Here is a 17641-nt window from a genome sequence, read left to right as displayed (position 1 = left end):
AATGTTTGACATTGAAGCCAACAGAATCATGCATTATGCATGCGTGATACTTGAGGAAATAGTACGTTTCTATTCTTTATTTTCTTGTCAAAATAAGAGGTTTTTAAGGAGGTTTGTTAAAAACTTTAAAAGACGACTTGTTAAATTAATTTTTCACTTTTTGGGAAGGTTTGACAACGTCTAATTTGTAAGAAAAAAAAGGGAGAAGGGGTAACAAAAAAAGTATATAAAGCCGTCTGACCACAACGTAAAAACATGTAGAATCTTGCCGGTATCAATTCTAATTGAACAGTTGTGGGTCGAAGATGAGTCTTGATTCAAATCGTAAGATTAAATAGCTTTTAGTACTGGTTTGTTTTTCCAATTAGAAGTCATGTGAAAGTATTTAAGAATGTAAGCTATCATAGATTTGCCGGAGTTCGTGATTGAACATATCTAGACTTCAAGAGTGGTAAAGTAAACCTTGCATGCTTCAAACATGTGATTCCCATCTTAGTTTTAGGTTTAAATTTCAAGTCTGTTATTGATTGTTTAAAGGCAAACCATAAATTATATTTTTAATATTTTACAGACCTCTACTCAAGGTGTGTGGCTTTATCTGACTGACTTTTGTCCATTTTTTATGTGAGTGGGCACCATTGGGGTTGGGTGCATGTGGTATGCCTCGCTTCTTATTTGTAAATAATTTGAATTGCTTCTTACTTTCCACGTTTCCTTGTTTTCTTTCAATCTGTGCTAGGTGGTGGCATCTTCCATGCTATCTTGGTTCCCAATTGAATTTGTTTGCTACAAGGAACACATCTTTCCTGTACAATGGTGGATGACCAGTTGACAGCATGTATTGGATCTGGGCTTTTGACTGGTTTTCTGGTGATTTTTCATCTCTGCAATGGGGACTGTAGTGATATGGAGGTGGTAACCTTGCATTTCTGTGTTCAAAGTTGCCTGTAATGGTGTAGTTGTCAAGTTCGTGTGCTTTTTACCAGTTTCTGGATTTTTTCGTGTTTCGTCGTCTGGTGCTTCGTTGTTGCTGCAAGGATTCGAATCGTGGTAATTACATTCCCTGAATTCTTGTTGCGTTTCATTGGATGATAGCATTCTATGATGCATCCGTTATACGCGACGGCTCTGCAGCACGACCATGAGATCCCTTGCCCTCACTGATGTTTCTATTTCATAACTCAAGGGTTCAGTTTTTTCGAGTTTGTACATTTGTCCTTTTTTTGGTAGGTCTTTCCAGGGTTTGCCGGCGTTGCTTTGTCGTGTACAGTTCGTGACGCTGTTTCAAACTGGTAATTATATTAACGTCTTTTGTCTTGGTCCTGATCGCAACGCCTCTCTCCTTGTGGGAAGATGGGTGCCTCATTTATGAAAGGGATACATTAAATGGCCATGTAGGAAGCAACTGCGTCTATCTTGTCTGTGGGTTGTGCCGTATACGGGGCAACAGTTTGACATCGCCTTCATCCTGTTTTTTTTTAAATACTATTTTTGTAGGGTTGGGGCAGTCTGTGGTTTTGAGGTGGATTCCGTACCTTAGGTAATGTTCTTGTCTTAGTCGTGCTGAACTGATCCAAATGATGTTTTCATCTTTCGGGTATGATATTATTATGATTCCCTTTATTTCACTGATGGAACAGTTTGGCATTATTTCTATGTTCCTTTCTCGCTTTTAATGTTTTAAAATTCTGGGTAGGTGTTGACTTGGTGGGTTTGCCGTTCGTCGTGTTGGAAATGTGGCATTCGAGTGGCGCTGTGTCGCTGTTCTAGCCTTGGTAAGTTTTTTTTTTTTTTGCTCTTTTACTTTTCGAATGATTATATCCAAGTACCGCCCCAAACTGAAGGCCGGTGTTGATTGGTCAACCTTTATGATGTTGGTTACCTTCGTATAATAATTGTTGGTGGTGTTTGCGAATTAATTCCGCGTTTTGTCTATTCAGGATCTGCTGTGGCGATCATCTGCAGACGTTTCCTTATGGGTCTGGTGTCACGTTCACCGTGGGGTCGGAACGGCGTGTGGTGTTCTTATCGAACTGTATGCTTCCAGACTTCAGGTAATATTCTTTTGTTTATCGTGCTGAATTGTTCCAGATGATGGTTCATCTTTCGGGTATGATATTATTATGATTCCCTTTACTTCACTGATGGAACAGTTGGCCACCTTTCTGCCTTTTTCATTTTGATTTTAATGTATTACATTTTTCTGCAGGTGTTCTGCTGGTGGGGTTGTCGATTCAGTTTTTCGGCGTGTACGGAGTGCGGCAATTACTTCATGCCATGCAGTTTCCCTTGCTGTTGTGGTGTAATTCGCTTTTCTTTTCGCATTTTGCTATTCGGATGATTAACTCTTATACCGCCCCAGACTGAAGGGTTGTGTTGAGTGGTAACACGCTGACCGTAGTTGCGTTCATACGAAGTTTTTCCACTGTGTATCGAAATTAATGGTGGTGTGTTTAATTTTTCTTCAGGGTTTGCTGTGGCAAATTGCTGTCGGCATATCGTCATGGCGCCATTATGGGTAAGTCGGTTGTTGCTTGTCTATAAAGAACATTCATCGCGATCGCCACACGTCCATCCCATCAGTGGGATGAGTTGTGCCAAGATAACGAACGGGGATAAGAAATAGCTGCGTAGGAAGCAATCGAGATTGTATCATGTCTATGGGTTGTGCCGTTTACGTTGGCGACAGTTTGACATCGCTCATATTCCGATATTCTTCGTCTTCTAATATTTATTTCTTGATAGGACCGAATTGGTTGCAGATCCAGCTATGGAGCCGTTGATTGTGCTCTAGATGGCCTTTTCCATTCCCCCGGTTCTGTTTGACTAGTTGCCAGCAACTAATCGTGTTACCGCTCCCTTCTAGTGAGCACTTTTGTTCTTTATTTTAAAACAATGAATTCTATGGTCACGCTAGTATAATCGACGGGATTAAGTATCTCATTTAGCGTTTCTTGCTCTTTAAGCTGGGGTTATGATTTGTTCTTTACCGGAATGATGTGTTGATTATTGGTACGTGTTAATGATCAGATGATTTAATTTTTTTCTTTTGTTTTCGTTTTATTTCGTTTTGGGCTGTGGAGTTCCTAATTTGTGATTTTTAAATGGCAGGTAATTTGTTTCATGCTGCAAATGCCTTGTGTTCCAGGTATGTATTTTTCAATCATTTTTCTGTCTTGTGTGTTAAGGATGAAAAATCTAAACATCAGAGCATTGGGATATGAATCACAATGATTATTGTTACTTCTGACATTGTACAGGAGGTAGTGTTTGTTTGTTTCTTGAAACAAATTGTAATTTTCGATTATCTTTAGAATTGCGACGTGGGGCAGTCGACGGATATGTAATCAGGAGTTCACTGGTGCGGTTGCTGTGGAGATTGGTTACGTACAACATTCTTGGTATGCTGCTTGGCGTGGGCGTCGTTCAATTCGAGAATGGTTTGGATCAAGACTGACTCACGGATTTAAGATGAGCTTGAATTTTTGTTGTGACATTTAACTTTTTACCGTTTGCATCAATATGTTCTAACGTATTCTATTCCCTCTTCGTCCTCTAATGTTTGTTTCATGACAGGATTAAATTAGTTGGAGATTTAGCTATGGAGCTTTCGGTCTATGTTAGATGGTCTGTTCATTCCGTCGATCTTTTTGGGTAGTTGCTGCTATTCGTGATACCATTTCCTTCTGATGACATTTGTTTCATTTTTCGTGATCAATTATTCCTTTTGTCACGTCTTTATACTCCATGGCCTATGTAACGGTCTTCCCTAATGTTCTTGGGCTATGGAGGGTTTCTTGTGGGTCCTTGTTGATTATTAAATGATTTGACTGGTAGCTCCGAAATTGTTTTTTTAGTGTGGGCTTTTGTTCTAAGGAAATGTGATTGCCAAACCGTTTATTTGGCAGGTCGTTTCATTCATTGACATCTTTTTTCCGTACAGCGTGAGGAATTAGGTACGTTTGGGTCTATGGTTTTACTTTGGCATGTGTATAAAAGATCAGAGATCTAAATTTTGAGTATTGGATATGAATTTCTGACAGTGATAGATATTTCTTTCCTGGAAGCAGTTTTTATTATCGATTGTGTTATAGGTGTGTCCCGGGGATGTCCGAGGGTTTCAATATGACACAAATACGTTGCTAAATAAGCTATAGGATAGTATTGTATGTAACTGAGGTATTTTCTATTTAGATGGCAGTTAGGCTGTTTCGTCATACGTGGTATGGAGATTCGGTCAGTTTCCATCGCAGTCTTGTTCATGTAAAATTGTTAGCTTGATCGTTGAGATGCAAATATATCCTCAATCATGCAATTCACATCTCACGGCTTTCAGTTTCAACTGGCATTGCTCCGAAACATGTACTAAACGTTGATTGAAGGAAACATGAATTTGTTCCTATTCGTATCTAAAATGAATTTTCGGTAGGTTTAACCAACCAGTGATATTGAATTTCAGTCCTGAATAGAATAGTTAGCTGCTTCAACATTATGGGTTTATTTCATTCAACATTATGGGTTTATTTTTCATCGCAAAGTATGACGTTTTACTTGTCCCAGTTCAAATTTCAGCTTAATTCTTTCCAATTTCTTAAGTTTTTAACGTTGGTGTAGGATTTGTTGACGCGGGTTGCAATGTGCGTGTATTTGTGAGGTCTCAATAACTTAGGAATCTCCGTTTTGTTGCGGAGATTAAAAGTAGACCGCAGTTTGTTATTGCTTGTGCGTGCAGTGTACGTATGTTTCCTGATGTGAAAACCACAATGACGTTCTGATAATGACGTCTACTAACGATTTTTGCTTTAGGTGAACTTTAGTTTGTGTGAATTTCATAATTTTTTTGGTTCATCTGCGTAAAGTGATCTGAACGTGTATCCGTTTCTTCTGGTATTTTTCCATTCACGTCTTTATTTCCACCGGGATATCCGACGACAAGCTGTTTTGTTTGGCGAACCTGTGGATACGTCTGCCTATATAAGAGGCGTGCTTCAAAGTTGATCTATCAGAAAAAGTTGGACTGAATTGAAAATTTGTTTTGAAGTATTCTCATAACTATTAGCAATGCAGATGTTGTATGTTTTCGATTTATTCTGGCTAGGGTTGTGCATTTCTTCAACTTATGGCTCGGTACTGAAATCTCCAACTGAAACAACGCGCCTTCTTGGTATTCAACAAGACGAATTGGTCGAAGACGTTCAGTTTAGCATCGTTTCCATCAACAAAGAGCTGACAGCATTGGGTGAACATCCCGAAACTTTGTGTCCATTCAGAGTGGAGAATAGAACTATCGAACAGGACCATCCTCTCGGTAATCTTGTTGTCGAAATAAGCGAGATCGTTTGTTCGGGATCGTGCTCTGTTCAAAGATGTGGAGGAGCAGGAAGTACATGTAAGCAGCTGACGACTGATTTACGTTTGTCCGTCAATCATCCAGTGACTAACCTACCGGAGACTGTCATAGTCACTAATATGGCCATCGGGTGTAGTTGTGCAACAGATGATCCGGGGGTTCTGGGTGAAGAAGTTATACGACGCTGAAGAATTCATCTGATGAGTTTGGTTGTACGTACACAGCATTTCAGCTTCGTAAAATTCACATGAAAGATTATGTATCGTAAAGTATGGTATTTCAGCCTGCTTAAGAATACTGTCATGCCTGTATTTCTGTCTTAAATTCCTGTAGTGCCATGTTTAAAGCTTGCTCACTGGTGTCAGATTAAATACATATTTAACTTGAATTTTCCGTTGAATGGATTTCTTTGTTAACAGAAAAATTAATAATTTCAGGAAATAGTTGTTTCTTCAGTTTAAACAGTTTTTAAATGTCTTTTCTCAGAAAATAAAAAATCTGAAACCATGTATTAAATTAGTGAACAGCAATTTCCGTTCTCCCATCATGGCGACTTACACTTACAAGTGTGACCTCATGTTCTGTGAACTTGTGAAAATTAATTCTAAAAGTTTTGAATTTGACTGTAATATTGGCTATAAGCAAGGTAAAGAAATTGGGTTGAATAAATTTAAATTTTCTTTGTAAATTACATACGTATCATCAATTGGTTCATGGTTAGAAAAATATCTCGGAACTCATTGCAACCTTAGCTGTTTTAAACGAAAAAGCCAGAGCTGGCCAGAGCATGGAGACTTGAAGATAGTTTATCAGTCTTAGAAAGAGTGTCAAAGTTAACTAATGTACTGTTTATCATTAAGATTTGGACTTTGGAGGTTGGTTTAAAAACATATTCTATACATCTACTATTATTGTTTGAAATAAATTGTTAATTTGTATTTTCTATATTTTAGATTAATTGATGGATCAACAATAGAAAGCATTGTTCCAAATTGTGGCGCAAAAGAAGATTAAATGAGGCAAATACCCAATTGAGATTTTTGTTGCAGGACTAGCAAGTCAAATGATAATCAGTGCCTTCCATATTTGCAATAACCTCACTTTTGCAAGGTAGGTTTCAAGGTAATACATATTCTTATAGAATTGTTTTACAGTTTTCGTGGTTGTTTAGAAGCAATATGGTTAAATTTTTGTGTGGCTAGCTCAGATATTTGAAGATATTTATTTTGGAAAATATTGTAACATCACAGATAATTCTTCTTCACTAAAACTTGCTAACAAATTAATAATTTTACTTGATATTTGTTGATTGGAATATGTCTTCTTGCAGTAACCAACCATTAAAATGAGTAAATAACCCCCCATAGAGGTACACCCCTGTTCCAATGGAAGATATCTGCAACCACACCTGGTCACCCTTCATCAGATGGAGTGTTGACTGAAGGGAAAACGTCTCATATTGGTATTCGGTACTCATTTCATCAGCATAGCCGTACGCGATGGGATTGTCATTCATGTAAAGGCTTATGGTAAAGACGAGTCTGCTTGTTGATTCTGAAATGTAGGCCGTTCCTGATAGGCAGAAAAAGTAGCTTCCCGTTACTGGAGCCGTGAAAATTCCCGACGTCAGGTTCATGGCTCCACCCACATTGAGCCTCTCAACTTGAAAAGGAATGGGGGTGTTTATCTGTGTGAAAGATGAGCTTCTTTGCACGTAGAAAGCCGTTGACACTGATTTGATTTCTGTAAAACCAATCAATTGCTGGAAACCTACAATTGAATGTCAACTCATTAACCAAAATTTTGCTCTAAACTTTTAGGCTTGTACCAGATTCGCTAGATGGTTTCGTAAAATCGCAGTAGACGCTGTTCATCTTCCCAACGCCCATGACAGAGTAGAATCCGTTTAGGTCGTATCCCATAACCTGTAGATCAGCACAAGAGGCTGGCATTGCGCTGACTGCCCTTGATTTATTATCGTTATCGCCATTGACGACTGATTGACAATGCGATCGTGGTTTTGCGTTTTGTAGCGCATCTAGAAGCAGTTGTTGTTGCTGTACTTTGGCCTCCAGTTCAAAAACTTTGGATGTCAAAGCTTCTCGAATTTCATCCTGATAGGAATAGTGACTTAACGAATAGGTAATTTTATTTTATTTGTATCACAAATCAGTTGAGATGCTTACATGCTGTTGAACCTTAAACTCCAGAGCCTCCAGTCGGGTGTCTCTGTTTTCCAGTTGTAATATTTTATTCTACAAAAGTGATATAATTTCAGTCTTTTACAAATTAATAAATAAATGAAATGTTTTGTTTGTTGTATTCTAGGTGAAATGGAAAGAATAAACTTTCTTACATGGTTGCCAGTTGATTGTTGCAGCTGTTTGTTCAAGGAAAATCCATTGGTTGAAGACATTTTAGAAGCGCACAATAGGAAAACGAACATGGAATACAAGTAACGAGCCATTGCGTAGCCTAGGACGTATACTGATTTCTTTTCGACGGCTGCATCACCGATTTATGTCACAACCCGAACGTGTCAAATATTTGCTGGTAAATTAATCACTTATAGATAAGGGGATGGAAGAAAGTGGATCCTACGTGTTTGTTGTACGTGTGTGCCTTATTAACATAATTCCTTTTGTATTGGATCGACAGATAACTTGACGGGTTCAAAAGTCATCGACACTTGGATGCTAGTCAACACACTTGTGTAAATATTTCAGTACAGGACTAATCATGTACGTCGGAGTGGATTGAGGTGAGATAGCTGCTACGTCACCTTTAGTTTGGTTTTCGATGCGACTGACTTTTAAAATCATACCTTACCTACTTCATTTGCTTTAGCTGAAAATGAATCATATTTTACCTGGTTGTTTATAACTTTGCAGATTCGTCTAATTGTAAGAAAGAAACGAGTTCAGGCTGTCATCAACTCTAACAACATCCTGGTCCACATCTCAAATTTGATGTTGACGGATTCGTTGAGTGTTATTGACAGTTCAATGCGTGTTCTGCAGCCCTTTGTGTAAGATAAGACAAGACTTTGTTTAAGCTATTGCATACATATCATGACCACGATTTATTCATTGGCGTATTGTTTATATTATTTTGCAGAAAAGAATAGAAAATTGAAATGGAAACACGGGGACGACAATGATCCACCTCAAGTTTCCAGCAATCGTCCGAACAACTTTGACTTGATTCCTACGCTTCCGTTGGGCTACAAACGAACACTTATTTCTGCTAGAGACTTGCAGGCCAGCAATCTCAAATCCTCAAGAAGGGCCCCGCATTAAGGTAGTCTGTCAATTACTTCTTTATGTTTATTGAAGTCTAGGCAACTGTTTCACACATGTGATTGATGATGAGTTGTGTACCAATGGCTATTGCAGTCATTCCTGGATGTACGTAATCGTTGCAATTCATGTAACCTCGATCCATCCATTTGTCGATTAAGACTTGATCGAAATCGTGGCGAGTGTAGGCGGTTAAGGCGCACGCACGCAGGTATTCCTCGACAATGGCGATGATGGTATCCCATAGTATTATGTTCGTACTCCTGTTTAATTCAAGATTTTAAGGCGGTTGAGGCAGATAAGCTACTCTTGACTCGATCATTACTTGAGGATGCGCTCGATGGCTTCATTGTACACGGTAACCGTTTCCGTGTAAAAACCTCCATACAATTGATAGAATTGATCTATTGAAGTATGAAGACGCAGCCAGACAACTCTTTGATGCCGATGGATGGCTAGACTCTTATTAATCAGTGGCACTAGACTCGTTTCTAGTAATTCCTTGAATGTGATAAGGTCGTTTTCTAGAAGATGATGAACCGTCAGGCCTTTTTTTTTTAGCACAAAAAAGTATTATTTTTAATTTAATCAATGATTCTTTCTGTGCTTTAAAAAAGTAGCTCACGTAAACAGAATTAATAATACTGCAGTTTCTGCGTTGAAACGTGAGTTAGAACTTTTTAAAACCCACCTAAAAAAATATAGTCGGGTGTTCGACTGTCGTCGTCAGTCGATGCCCATCGTTTGAAATCAGCAATCAACTCATTATTTATAAGATTGCGCCAGAAGAAAGAAATGCGTAAATTGCCCAACAATTGACTCGTGACGTTGCGATCATCGTGATGCTGCATAGTCAAGTTTTTATTTGCGAATCTGTCAAATTGCGTCGTGATTTGGCTGTCGTGGTCAGGAAATAGCTTTAAAATTTACAAAGAAGTGATATCTTTTATTGCCCCCAAAAATAACAGCGAGGCATTTAATTTGCCGGTGAAAACAAAAATCATACCCGTAGAAAACTGACAAAGTGCTGACGAATGGTTGAATCGCCTATGAAAGCAATATGCATCGGTTGTCTTTGCCCTTGGGCTGATAACGAATCAAAACAACGGACTACGTCCCTCGTTGCGTATTTCTTGAGTGGGCGCTGATTAAAAATGTATCGGTCGCCGATCTTGTCGATTTTCTCCGTGTCATCTATTTCGCAATTCAGCATAAAGCAATTTCGATTGAAATAGTAGTCAGTATGTAAACATCTAGCGTTTTCCATTTTTGCTAATTCCTTTGTTGAAGACTTGGTGTCGCTTAATGATTCACGCATGTCGACTTGTAATGGCTTCAAAATCTCCATTTCACTTGCACCGAACGCGATGAGGGTAACAACTAAAACATTCCATATTACCCTGTTGCGCATAATTGCGTATTTTTCTGACTAGTTTACAACGGGCTAAAACAAGCGAGCTTCTCTGTGGATTAAATTAGGAAATGAGGATTGGTGTAATATATAAATTTGAGGGTTGTGTGGGAAAAATCGTTGCTATTGTGTGGCGATCGCAAAGTGTTGTCAAACGTAGACGATATTTTCGAAAAATCATGCTCGCATTGAAAATTGCACGAGGTAAACTGTCCACTGTAAAATTAGTTTTCGAGAGATACGCGAACCCAAGTATCTCGTACGTTTAAAATTTAGTCATATTATTTGAGTAAACTCTGAAAGTAGATTTGAAAGCTACGCGTTGAAATATCGCGTTGAAATGCGAATCCAAGTCAGTTTTCCTCGCCACGTATCCATTAAAGACAGTTGGATAAGGAAATCACCTACACCGAGTTGTGTGCGTCTCTCCAAAGGCAGAGAACGACTGCCCCTCACCAGTGTGAGTTCTTTCATCCCTAAAACCCAAATTTTGATTACCTAAAGACATTTGTTGAGGCATGTGTACAAATTGTCTGCGTTGCTCGTGGCCATTTAGCTGATGGTTCTCTGATGCGGACTGCTAAAAGAGTACAGGGACGTTCTTCTAATACGTGTCTATCACTATGTCTTTCTACTTTTGTATTTTATTGTTTAATGAGTCTGTCAATCACTTTGCTTGCCAGGTAAACATAGGTTGGAATAAATGTTTGTTACATCCCAACTGGAAAAGAATATGTCAACGAAAATGAAACAACGGATCGCAAAAAAAATACCCGTGAGTTATTTTTGGAATATTTCATTTTAGTCCGCACTTATCACTTTTCATTTCATTCTATTGCCAAGGATAAACGAAAAATATCAACGCATTTTCCGACACAGGACGAACGAGAAACTAAAGTGCCAGGGGGGTTAGTAATTTTCTTGTTGCTTGTTTCAAGTTTGATTTTTCGTGTTTGTTAGTTTGTTCAATTTTTCAGAATCTGCTGGCATCGCCTGCATTGATTTAGAGAAACGAAGAGGAAAAGATACGGAAAAGACGACAAAGAAGCTGACACGGAAACAGAAATACTTTTTGATTCACAAAAGAAGAAAAAGGAAAATGTACGAGCAACGTAAAAGAAGAGAACCAGAGACGTGATTAATTCGAGGAAAGTAGAAAAATGCTGATAGCGAGGTTTAATTGATTTCTGAAGCAGCTCGACAACGTCCTTGAGACTTGTTTTCACTATTTGAAACAAAAACAAAAAAAACGCTGCAACTAAGAAGAATCGGCTCTGGTATTTCCCATGAAAATGGACATAGGACAGACCAACGCGTTAGCACAACATCATGTAAATAAGATAGATGGCTTATTGAGTTACCACTGCAACTGACCTCTTTTGCTTTCTTTTTTTAAATCGTCGTTTCAAAACACCATCTATGCATTTTAATCAAGTTCTAGATTTCCTCGTATTTCATTTTAAGCCGCTGTGCGAAGACGAAAGGATGGGACGTGATCTTTCCGGGACGATTCGATCATTTCTTATTATTTTGGCGCTATCTACTTGCTGTTTCACGACCGCTCCACCTGATTTGCAAGCTAGAGTTGAGCAACTTGAGAAATACTATGTGAGTCCAGTATAATCTTATCTCACTACATTGATTCCTAATGTTTGGTGTTACGTTTTCACTTAAAGGTCGAAATTAAAGAACATTTTGAAGCCAAAATTATTGATTTGGAGACGAAAGTCGTTCGCCTGGAAGCCAAAGTTGAAAAACAGGATTCACTTTTGGCTGATTTGAAAAAAGGACACAAACCCTTGAAAGAGAATGTCGACATCAACCAACATTGTCGTCAAAACGCTACCCTTCGTACTTGCCACGAAATCCACGTTGCTAATCCGTCGTACCCATCTGGTATGTACTGGATCGATCCTGACGGCCAAGGCATTGGTGATCCACCAATCCACGTCTATTGCGAAATGGAGGCAGAACAAAGTGATGTCAAAGGTACAACATCCATCCTGCACGATAGCGAGTCGCAAATGGACATTGGAAATTGCACCGAACCTGGATGTTACTCGAGGCCGATCAAATATTACGCAAGCGATAGACAAATCGAAGCGTTGATTCAATTGTCCACTTACTGCCATCAAAATATTATGGTATTTTAAAGAAAGCTCAGATTTATTTGGAAGGTCGTTTTTTTTTTTTTTTAATTCGTGATTGGTGATGCAGTACCATTGCAGAAAAACACCGTTAAACTTCAACGGGATCGCCTATGCTTGGTGGAACGACAAAGATGGCGAAAGGCACAAGTTTTCTAATCGGTCGACGACGTGCGACCAACTAGCTTACACAGAAGGTTACGATTTACAATACGGTGCGAGCGATTATGACACTTGCATTTAAAAACGCAATGATAACTCAATTCGTGCCAAAAACCTTTAGTCGTGGACAACGTTTCTCTGCCTATTACGCGCATCCATTTTAGCAATCCGTTTAAAGGATTCGGCCAACACCAAGTGAGTCGGTTGCGATGTCGCGGAAAGGCAAAGACGGAGGCGATGCCGAGATCGTGTGAAGATTTGTGGCGGATGGGCCATAACCTCAACGGAATCTACTCCGTCAAAGGAGCTAAACAAATGGAAACTGTTTTCTGCCAATTTGATAAACGACCTAATGAACAAGGTGTGTGATAAGTATTTACGTCTTTGTTTTGATTAACTGTCATTTTAGCAGATCTGCGAAAGTAGATACGTCAATGTCAAATTTTTGAAAACCCTTTTTTTTTTTCTTTATGGAAAAGAAAATTTTAATTATGTTAATAAAATTTCAGATTTCCAGAAGAGGATTGGCTATCAAGACATAAAGACACGACCAGTATACTTCTCCGGAGAGGGAAGGCGATTATTTATGGAAAAGTTGATTCCAATTCCGTTTGATCATGACGTAGTCAACATTGGAGGGGCCATGGATTCGCATAGCGGCGTATTCACAGCACCCTCTACGGGGACTTACTTCTTTTCTTTTACTGGACTCACGGGTTTTAAAGGAGGGGTGGTAATAACCGAATTCACGTTTCTTTCTAGTAGAGGAGTAGAGGAGAAAATAATGAAACATTCTACTATAAGCTTTTCAAAACTTACAACTTTTAATCCAATTACCGTTCAAAGTACTCTACGTTTGCAAGCCGGAGATAAAGTATGGATCAATCTCGATTTTCGTAATGATGCCACATTTCGTTTCGTAGACAACACGATTTTTAGCGGATGGCTTTTAGAAGAAGAAATCTAAGCATCGCCAACGTTTTACACAAGCCAGTTTGGCAGCAAATACTACGACCATGAAAACAAAAGGGCACCAACAAGCACAGAACGTCCTTCATTCCGACCCCATCAACTTATAAATATGCTTCTAAATATGTTTTCAATCTCACTGTTCATTTCGAAATTAAACATGTTAGCGAAACCGGTTTCAGTAGCTAGTACGACAGTAGCAGGTACGAAGTCTTGAAAGCCGTAAGGCTTCGCAAAAACTACGTATTTAACAGAGGACCTTCTTATTTTCGTTCATCAGTACACAGAGATTGAACGTCACTCTTCAAGTTTAAAAAAAAAAAAAAAAAGTTACATATCGACCATTACAACAGGAAAAGGATGAATGTTTTTTTTTGCTAGCCAAAGACTTGCCATTTTATTGACATCCCACAATCGCCACTTCAGCCGAACATACGGCGTCCTAAAAAAATGCGATTCGTTGCTATTCAATAGCTATTCTATTCAGCCGTCGGTGGTGGTGGATCCTAGGGTGGATTCGGCGGAGGATATGGTGACGGACACGGTGGCTGCCCCGCTTGTTAAACTTTAACTGAAAGAATTATCCTTGAATGATTCATCTTTGACCAACCATGAATGACGAAAAATGTTGCAGATTTTTAACGAAGATTGTAGATCAATCCTATATTATATACTGTTGTAATTGTGACCTATCAAATACAGTATCATTACTTTAATTACTCACCATTGTGTTGATAACTGATTGCTGCTAAACTGTTGGTTTACTTCAATCATCCAAATGCAGCTTCTGTCAAACAATTAAGTGACACAACAAAATATAACACATAGAAGCAACCCTCGTTTCCTGACGATGACATTACAGAAATTCAAATTCGTGTACACAGTTTTCCAGATTCATAGGCAACAAATATAATGCACTCTGTTAGTGGAAACAAAGACTTTAACCCATCGATGAATCGTCAATCTTAAACGGTGTCCAGGTAAGTCATCACAACTTCGATACATACGAGTGTCGCGGTCATTCACGTTTGCCAAAAATTTCGCAGGCTCAACATGTGACAACTTGGGAAAACAATGGGAAATGGAAAGCATATCCTTTACGTACCCATCCTTCAAAGGAAAAAGAACATCTTTTTAGTCGCCCTTTTAAAACGAAAAGTGTGTTGAGAGAAAACAGACATGGTTAAAAAAGCCTACCAAAATGAAACAAATTGAAGCATTAGATTCTATGCGCATAATTCAAAACACTGCTCGCTAGAGTTGTCATCAATGCACGGCTGTTGGGTAGCAATGAACGTTTCAAATGCAACAATGCTTGGATCGAAAAATTGTTTTCGTTTGGCTTTTTGCACATTATTGTGTGCCAATAGCGGCTTACTGATTTACTGAACCATTTTGGCTAAGAGAATGGGTCGATCGTGTTGTGTGACGCTCTCGATATCAAACAAGCAACAAGTTCTGTCCATTAAAAGGTATCGCCGTTTTTTGTTTACATACGCCTATATGGACTCGGAGTCACTCGGGGGGTGATAGAAAGCAAATGAAAAGAAAGAGGGAAAGTACTTTAAAAAGCAAGTGGATTAGCCGATTTCAAGTCAGTGCAATTCTAGCTAAAGAACGCAGTGGCTCGTTGACTAACGACGGATCAACGACGTGTTTTCCATTCTTATTTTCGCCTTAGGTAGTCAACGCTTTACACTTTTCAATTGTTTTTCCACCAAACGTGTTTCCCGGTTTCATTCTTGATTCGAAAACATTCATGTTGTTTTATTTGGCTTGTTAGGTGTCATGGCAACAGCGTCAGCTCTGCAAACTGACAAAGAATCTGTTCGACTATTCAGAGTAATAAAAATACTATCAGTTATTTCTCATTCTACCGATCTTGTAAATGACTCAAACCAACATGAATATTTCAATAGGAAAAACGAGGTTTTGCTTCTGGATATGGTGGTGATTACGGTGGAGTGCATGGAGGTGGATATGGAGTCGGTTATGGAGGGGCAGCTGTGCTAGCCCAGCAAGCTACAAATGTTGCCAAGGCAGCTCAAGCTTCGCAGGCTGCTGCTGCATCCCAAGTAGCCCAACAAGCCCAGGCAGCGCTTGCAGCTCAGGCAACTTATGCTGCACAACAAGTAAAATAACAAAACTCATTTCCCTGATTATACATGGTTGAATCAATCATCCAAAATCTAACTGTTAAAATAAATATCTCAGGTGCAAGCAGTTGTAGCTGCCCAGCAACAACAAGCAGTTTACGCTGCACAAGCTGAGCAGGTATGAGAACCTTTTCAAGAATTGTTAGTTGCAAGATTGTTAAACAGACCTTTGCACATTCCTTGATTAGGCTGCTCAAGCAGCTGCTTCTTCTTCTGCCCATTACGGTGGTTACTGATCAAGCCATGCTGCCCACCATGCTCAACATCTGATGTACCAGTCCCAAGCTGATTTAGCTGATTTAGCAGCTGCCCAGCAGGCCGCCAATAAAGCTTATTCGGCTGCCCAAGCCGCTCAAGCCGTAGCTGTCGGTGGTGTTTACGGTGGATTTAGCAGCGGTCACGGAGGAGGCTACGGTTATGGACATTAACCAGTTGGATTCAATCTTTCACAGTTCTGTTGTCAGCAACTACTGTACACGAGGCAACAAAGAATAAGTGGAAGATTTACATTTTACAAGCATTTTTTCCTGCACAAAAATTTGACAAAAGATTGTAGAGCAATCTCTTGCTTCACAGACACGACATTGTGTACCTGTGCTGTTAAAAAAATACACAGTTGCCAGTTGACCTCAGTGTAACGAGTTATTTTTTCCATTTCCAATCGTACCATCTCGTTTAACGTGACCTCCCTGAAAATCAACAATGGAATTTCATTCGAGACTTTTTGGAGGTTGAGTACAAGCAAATAGGGGTTAATAGTGGATTCGATAAACCAAACGTACCGACTGGAATCCTTGCTAAACCACGGAGAAAGTTGTAGTTTAGAGGCAGCAATGGATGCATGAATTTCTTTTGTTACTTTGAGTGGGTCAGCATCTCAGCAGACGAATCGTGTGACTAGTTAACAAGTGATGCAGGTTGACTAGTTTGATTGATACAATTCATGTCGTTTCAGTTTCTATATCAAGATAACTCATAAACGAAACAAAGTGAATACAAAAATATTAACAACAATTTTCAGAAAATAAATTGTGCGGCATACTGCTTGGAAAAATTGGTGTAAAAATACTCCTGTACTGGGAAGGAAGGTATACAGTCTGAGATAGTATTTTTGTTGAATTAAAATATTACACCTATTAAAAACAATTAGTGAAATCATTGAATAATGTTTAATTAAATCATTAAATTGCAAATCAACACTTTTTTCTATTATACCTTGTGATGAAATTACGTAAATTTTGTTTCAAAGAACGAAATTCAGTTTTGCCAGATTTGCTATAGTGCTTGCCCCAAGTACAAAGCAAAAGATGGGAAACGAAAGGTTTACCCGCTTTTTATTGCAGTATAGCAATCAAAACCTTGAATAGTGATTCGAAACCTTGAATAGTGATTCGAAACGCTTGAATAGTGATCCAAAACTCGCGAATATAAATTCCAACATGTCTTCTTTCGTGGAAATTTCAGCAAAAGCGATTGGCGTAGTGGCCGTTGGAGTAGGAGTCGCAGCGGTCGGTTGGCTCGGCTGGAAGGCGTACGTCAAGGCAAGAGCTCCCGTTGTTCAAATGGTCGTTGCTGACGAAGCGCAAGCAGTACAAAGCAATGTACCGGCCGATGTACCAGCCGATGTACCAGTCGATGTACCGGCCGATGTACCAGCCGATGTACCAGCCGATGTACCAGTCGATGTACCAGCCGATGTACCAGTTGCTGTACCGGCCGATGTGCCAGCCGATGTACCGGCCGATGTGCCAGCCGATGTACCGGCCGATGTGCCAGCCGATGTACCGGCCGATGTGCTAGCCGATGTACCGGCCGATGTACCGGCCGATGTGCTAGCCGATGTACCGGCCGATGTACCGGCCGATGTACCAGCCGATGTACCGGCCGATGTTCCAGCCGATGTACAAGTTGCTGTACCGGCCGATGTGCCAGCCGATGTACCGGCCGATGTGCCAGCCGATGTACCGGCCGATGTGCTAGCCGATGTACCGGCCGATGTACCGGCCGATGTACCAGCCGATGTACCGGCCGATGTTCCAGCCGATGTACAAGTTGCTGTACCGGCCGATGTGCCAGCCGATGTACCGGCCGATGTGCCAGCCGATGTACCGGCCGATGTGCCAGCCGATGTACCGGCCAATGTACCG

General features: G+C 39.8%; 5 protein-coding genes and 2 long non-coding RNA genes across 24 annotated transcripts; 4 read left to right on the top strand and 3 right to left on the bottom strand.

The window, feature by feature from the left end:
• Window positions 1–256: 256 nt before the first annotated feature.
• Window positions 257–3836, top strand: LOC116920347. Of its 14 annotated transcripts, XR_006644853.1 has the most exons (11): window positions 257–451; window positions 572–657; window positions 740–902; window positions 1002–1050; window positions 1231–1292; window positions 1941–2054; window positions 2210–2302; window positions 2469–2518; window positions 2746–2865; window positions 3112–3148; window positions 3315–3420. XR_006644853.1 is itself a non-coding variant. In XM_045171795.1 (10 exons), the coding sequence occupies exons 3-10, from the start codon at window positions 814–816 to the stop codon at window positions 3499–3501; spliced, it is 681 nt and encodes a 226-aa protein (XP_045027730.1). In that variant the 5' UTR covers window positions 257–451; window positions 572–624; window positions 740–813; the 3' UTR covers window positions 3502–3836. The 14 variants fall into 14 exon arrangements, 6 of the variants coding, with proteins under 6 accessions (XP_045027730.1, XP_045027733.1, XP_045027732.1 ...); XM_045171795.1 differs by lacking the exon at window positions 2746–2865 and having other exon boundaries at window positions 572–624; window positions 3315–3836; XM_045171798.1 differs by lacking the exon at window positions 2746–2865 and having other exon boundaries at window positions 3315–3836.
• A 2050-nt stretch (window positions 3837–5886) lies between these two features.
• On the top strand, window positions 5887–6781 carry LOC123471014. The gene is made up of 4 exons (XR_006644891.1): window positions 5887–5996; window positions 6072–6225; window positions 6304–6460; window positions 6681–6781. It is a non-coding gene; the product is annotated as an uncharacterized LOC123471014 (long non-coding RNA).
• Window positions 6554–7838, bottom strand: LOC116920313. Its single transcript, XM_032926519.2, has 4 exons — window positions 7707–7838; window positions 7537–7605; window positions 7179–7464; window positions 6554–7120 (listed from the first exon to the last, which is right to left on the bottom strand). Exons 1-4 carry the CDS (start codon window positions 7815–7817, stop codon window positions 6642–6644), a joined length of 945 nt encoding a protein of 314 aa, XP_032782410.2. The 5' UTR covers window positions 7818–7838; the 3' UTR covers window positions 6554–6641.
• LOC116920258 lies at window positions 7767–14054 on the top strand. Of its 5 annotated transcripts, none has more exons than XR_006644852.1 (13): window positions 7767–7903; window positions 8009–8111; window positions 8242–8378; window positions 8468–8650; window positions 10744–10835; window positions 10904–10968; window positions 11038–11391; window positions 11496–11668; window positions 11737–12204; window positions 12278–12422; window positions 12491–12730; window positions 12879–13541; window positions 13619–14054. XR_006644852.1 is itself a non-coding variant. In XM_045171787.1 (13 exons), exons 8-13 carry the CDS (start codon window positions 11546–11548, stop codon window positions 13320–13322), a joined length of 1230 nt encoding a protein of 409 aa, XP_045027722.1. In that variant the 5' UTR covers window positions 7767–7903; window positions 8009–8111; window positions 8242–8378; window positions 8468–8650; window positions 10744–10835; window positions 10904–10968; window positions 11038–11391; window positions 11496–11545; the 3' UTR covers window positions 13323–14054. The 5 variants fall into 5 exon arrangements, 3 of the variants coding, with proteins under 3 accessions (XP_045027722.1, XP_032782309.2, XP_032782308.2); XR_004392281.2 differs by having other exon boundaries at window positions 12879–13634; window positions 13692–14054; XM_045171787.1 differs by having other exon boundaries at window positions 12879–13102; window positions 13293–14054.
• LOC116920297 lies at window positions 8663–10536 on the bottom strand. Its single transcript, XM_032926494.2, has 4 exons — window positions 9656–10536; window positions 9341–9566; window positions 8975–9197; window positions 8663–8912 (listed from the first exon to the last, which is right to left on the bottom strand). Exons 1-4 carry the CDS (start codon window positions 10058–10060, stop codon window positions 8687–8689), a joined length of 1080 nt encoding a protein of 359 aa, XP_032782385.2. The 5' UTR covers window positions 10061–10536; the 3' UTR covers window positions 8663–8686.
• LOC116920447 lies at window positions 13706–16968 on the bottom strand. Its single transcript, XR_006644890.1, has 6 exons — window positions 16710–16968; window positions 16277–16627; window positions 16087–16183; window positions 15662–15964; window positions 14063–15459; window positions 13706–13999 (listed from the first exon to the last, which is right to left on the bottom strand). It is a non-coding gene; the product is annotated as an uncharacterized LOC116920447 (long non-coding RNA).
• On the top strand, window positions 14911–16121 carry LOC123471011 (cuticle protein 64-like). The gene is made up of 5 exons (XM_045171816.1): window positions 14911–15019; window positions 15122–15180; window positions 15258–15470; window positions 15553–15612; window positions 15683–16121. Exons 2-5 carry the CDS (start codon window positions 15127–15129, stop codon window positions 15728–15730), a joined length of 375 nt encoding a protein of 124 aa, XP_045027751.1. The 5' UTR covers window positions 14911–15019; window positions 15122–15126; the 3' UTR covers window positions 15731–16121.
• Window positions 16969–17641: the final 673 nt, after the last annotated feature.

Source organism: Daphnia magna, linkage group LG4 (genome assembly GCF_020631705.1).
Source record: "Daphnia magna isolate NIES linkage group LG4, ASM2063170v1.1, whole genome shotgun sequence".
NCBI classification, from domain to species: Eukaryota; Metazoa; Arthropoda; class Branchiopoda; order Diplostraca; family Daphniidae; genus Daphnia; species Daphnia magna.
Note: the sequence above shows the minus strand (reverse complement) of the source record. Positions and strands in the feature narration are given on the sequence as shown.

What these genes read in the sequence shown, in the direction of transcription:
- LOC116920347 (XM_045171795.1), top strand. Translation starts at nt 814, where the DNA reads ATGGTGGATGACCAGTTGACAGCATGTATTGGATCTGGGCTTTTGACT. An exon ending in GTTTCCCTTGCTGTTGTGGT is followed by an intron (nt 2,303 to 2,468) that starts GTAATTCGCTTT and finishes ATTTTTCTTCAG; the next exon opens with GGTTTGCTGTGGCAAATTGC. An exon ending in TCGTCATGGCGCCATTATGG is followed by an intron (nt 2,519 to 3,111) that starts GTAAGTCGGTTG and finishes TTTAAATGGCAG; the next exon opens with GTAATTTGTTTCATGCTGCA.
- LOC116920313 (XM_032926519.2), bottom strand. Translation starts at nt 7,817, where the DNA reads ATGGCTCGTTACTTGTATTCCATGTTCGTTTTCCTATTGTGCGCTTCT. An exon ending in AACAATCAACTGGCAACCAT is followed by an intron (nt 7,606 to 7,706) that starts GTAAGAAAGTTT and finishes TCACTTTTGTAG; the next exon opens with AATAAAATATTACAACTGGA. An exon ending in GAAACCATCTAGCGAATCTG is followed by an intron (nt 7,121 to 7,178) that starts GTACAAGCCTAA and finishes ATTCAATTGTAG; the next exon opens with GTTTCCAGCAATTGATTGGT.
- LOC116920297 (XM_032926494.2), bottom strand. Translation starts at nt 10,060, where the DNA reads ATGCGCAACAGGGTAATATGGAATGTTTTAGTTGTTACCCTCATCGCG. An exon ending in ACTTTGTCAGTTTTCTACGG is followed by an intron (nt 9,567 to 9,655) that starts GTATGATTTTTG and finishes TAAATTTTAAAG; the next exon opens with CTATTTCCTGACCACGACAG. An exon ending in GCCATCGAGCGCATCCTCAA is followed by an intron (nt 8,913 to 8,974) that starts GTAATGATCGAG and finishes TGAATTAAACAG; the next exon opens with GAGTACGAACATAATACTAT.
- LOC116920258 (XM_032926418.2), top strand. Translation starts at nt 11,546, where the DNA reads ATGGGACGTGATCTTTCCGGGACGATTCGATCATTTCTTATTATTTTG. An exon ending in ACTGCCATCAAAATATTATG is followed by an intron (nt 12,205 to 12,277) that starts GTATTTTAAAGA and finishes TTGGTGATGCAG; the next exon opens with TACCATTGCAGAAAAACACC. An exon ending in TAAACGACCTAATGAACAAG is followed by an intron (nt 12,731 to 12,878) that starts GTGTGTGATAAG and finishes ATAAAATTTCAG; the next exon opens with ATTTCCAGAAGAGGATTGGC.
- LOC123471011 (XM_045171816.1), top strand. Translation starts at nt 15,127, where the DNA reads ATGGCAACAGCGTCAGCTCTGCAAACTGACAAAGAATCTGTTCGACTA. An exon ending in CAACTTATGCTGCACAACAA is followed by an intron (nt 15,471 to 15,552) that starts GTAAAATAACAA and finishes TAAATATCTCAG; the next exon opens with GTGCAAGCAGTTGTAGCTGC. An exon ending in ACGCTGCACAAGCTGAGCAG is followed by an intron (nt 15,613 to 15,682) that starts GTATGAGAACCT and finishes TTCCTTGATTAG; the next exon opens with GCTGCTCAAGCAGCTGCTTC.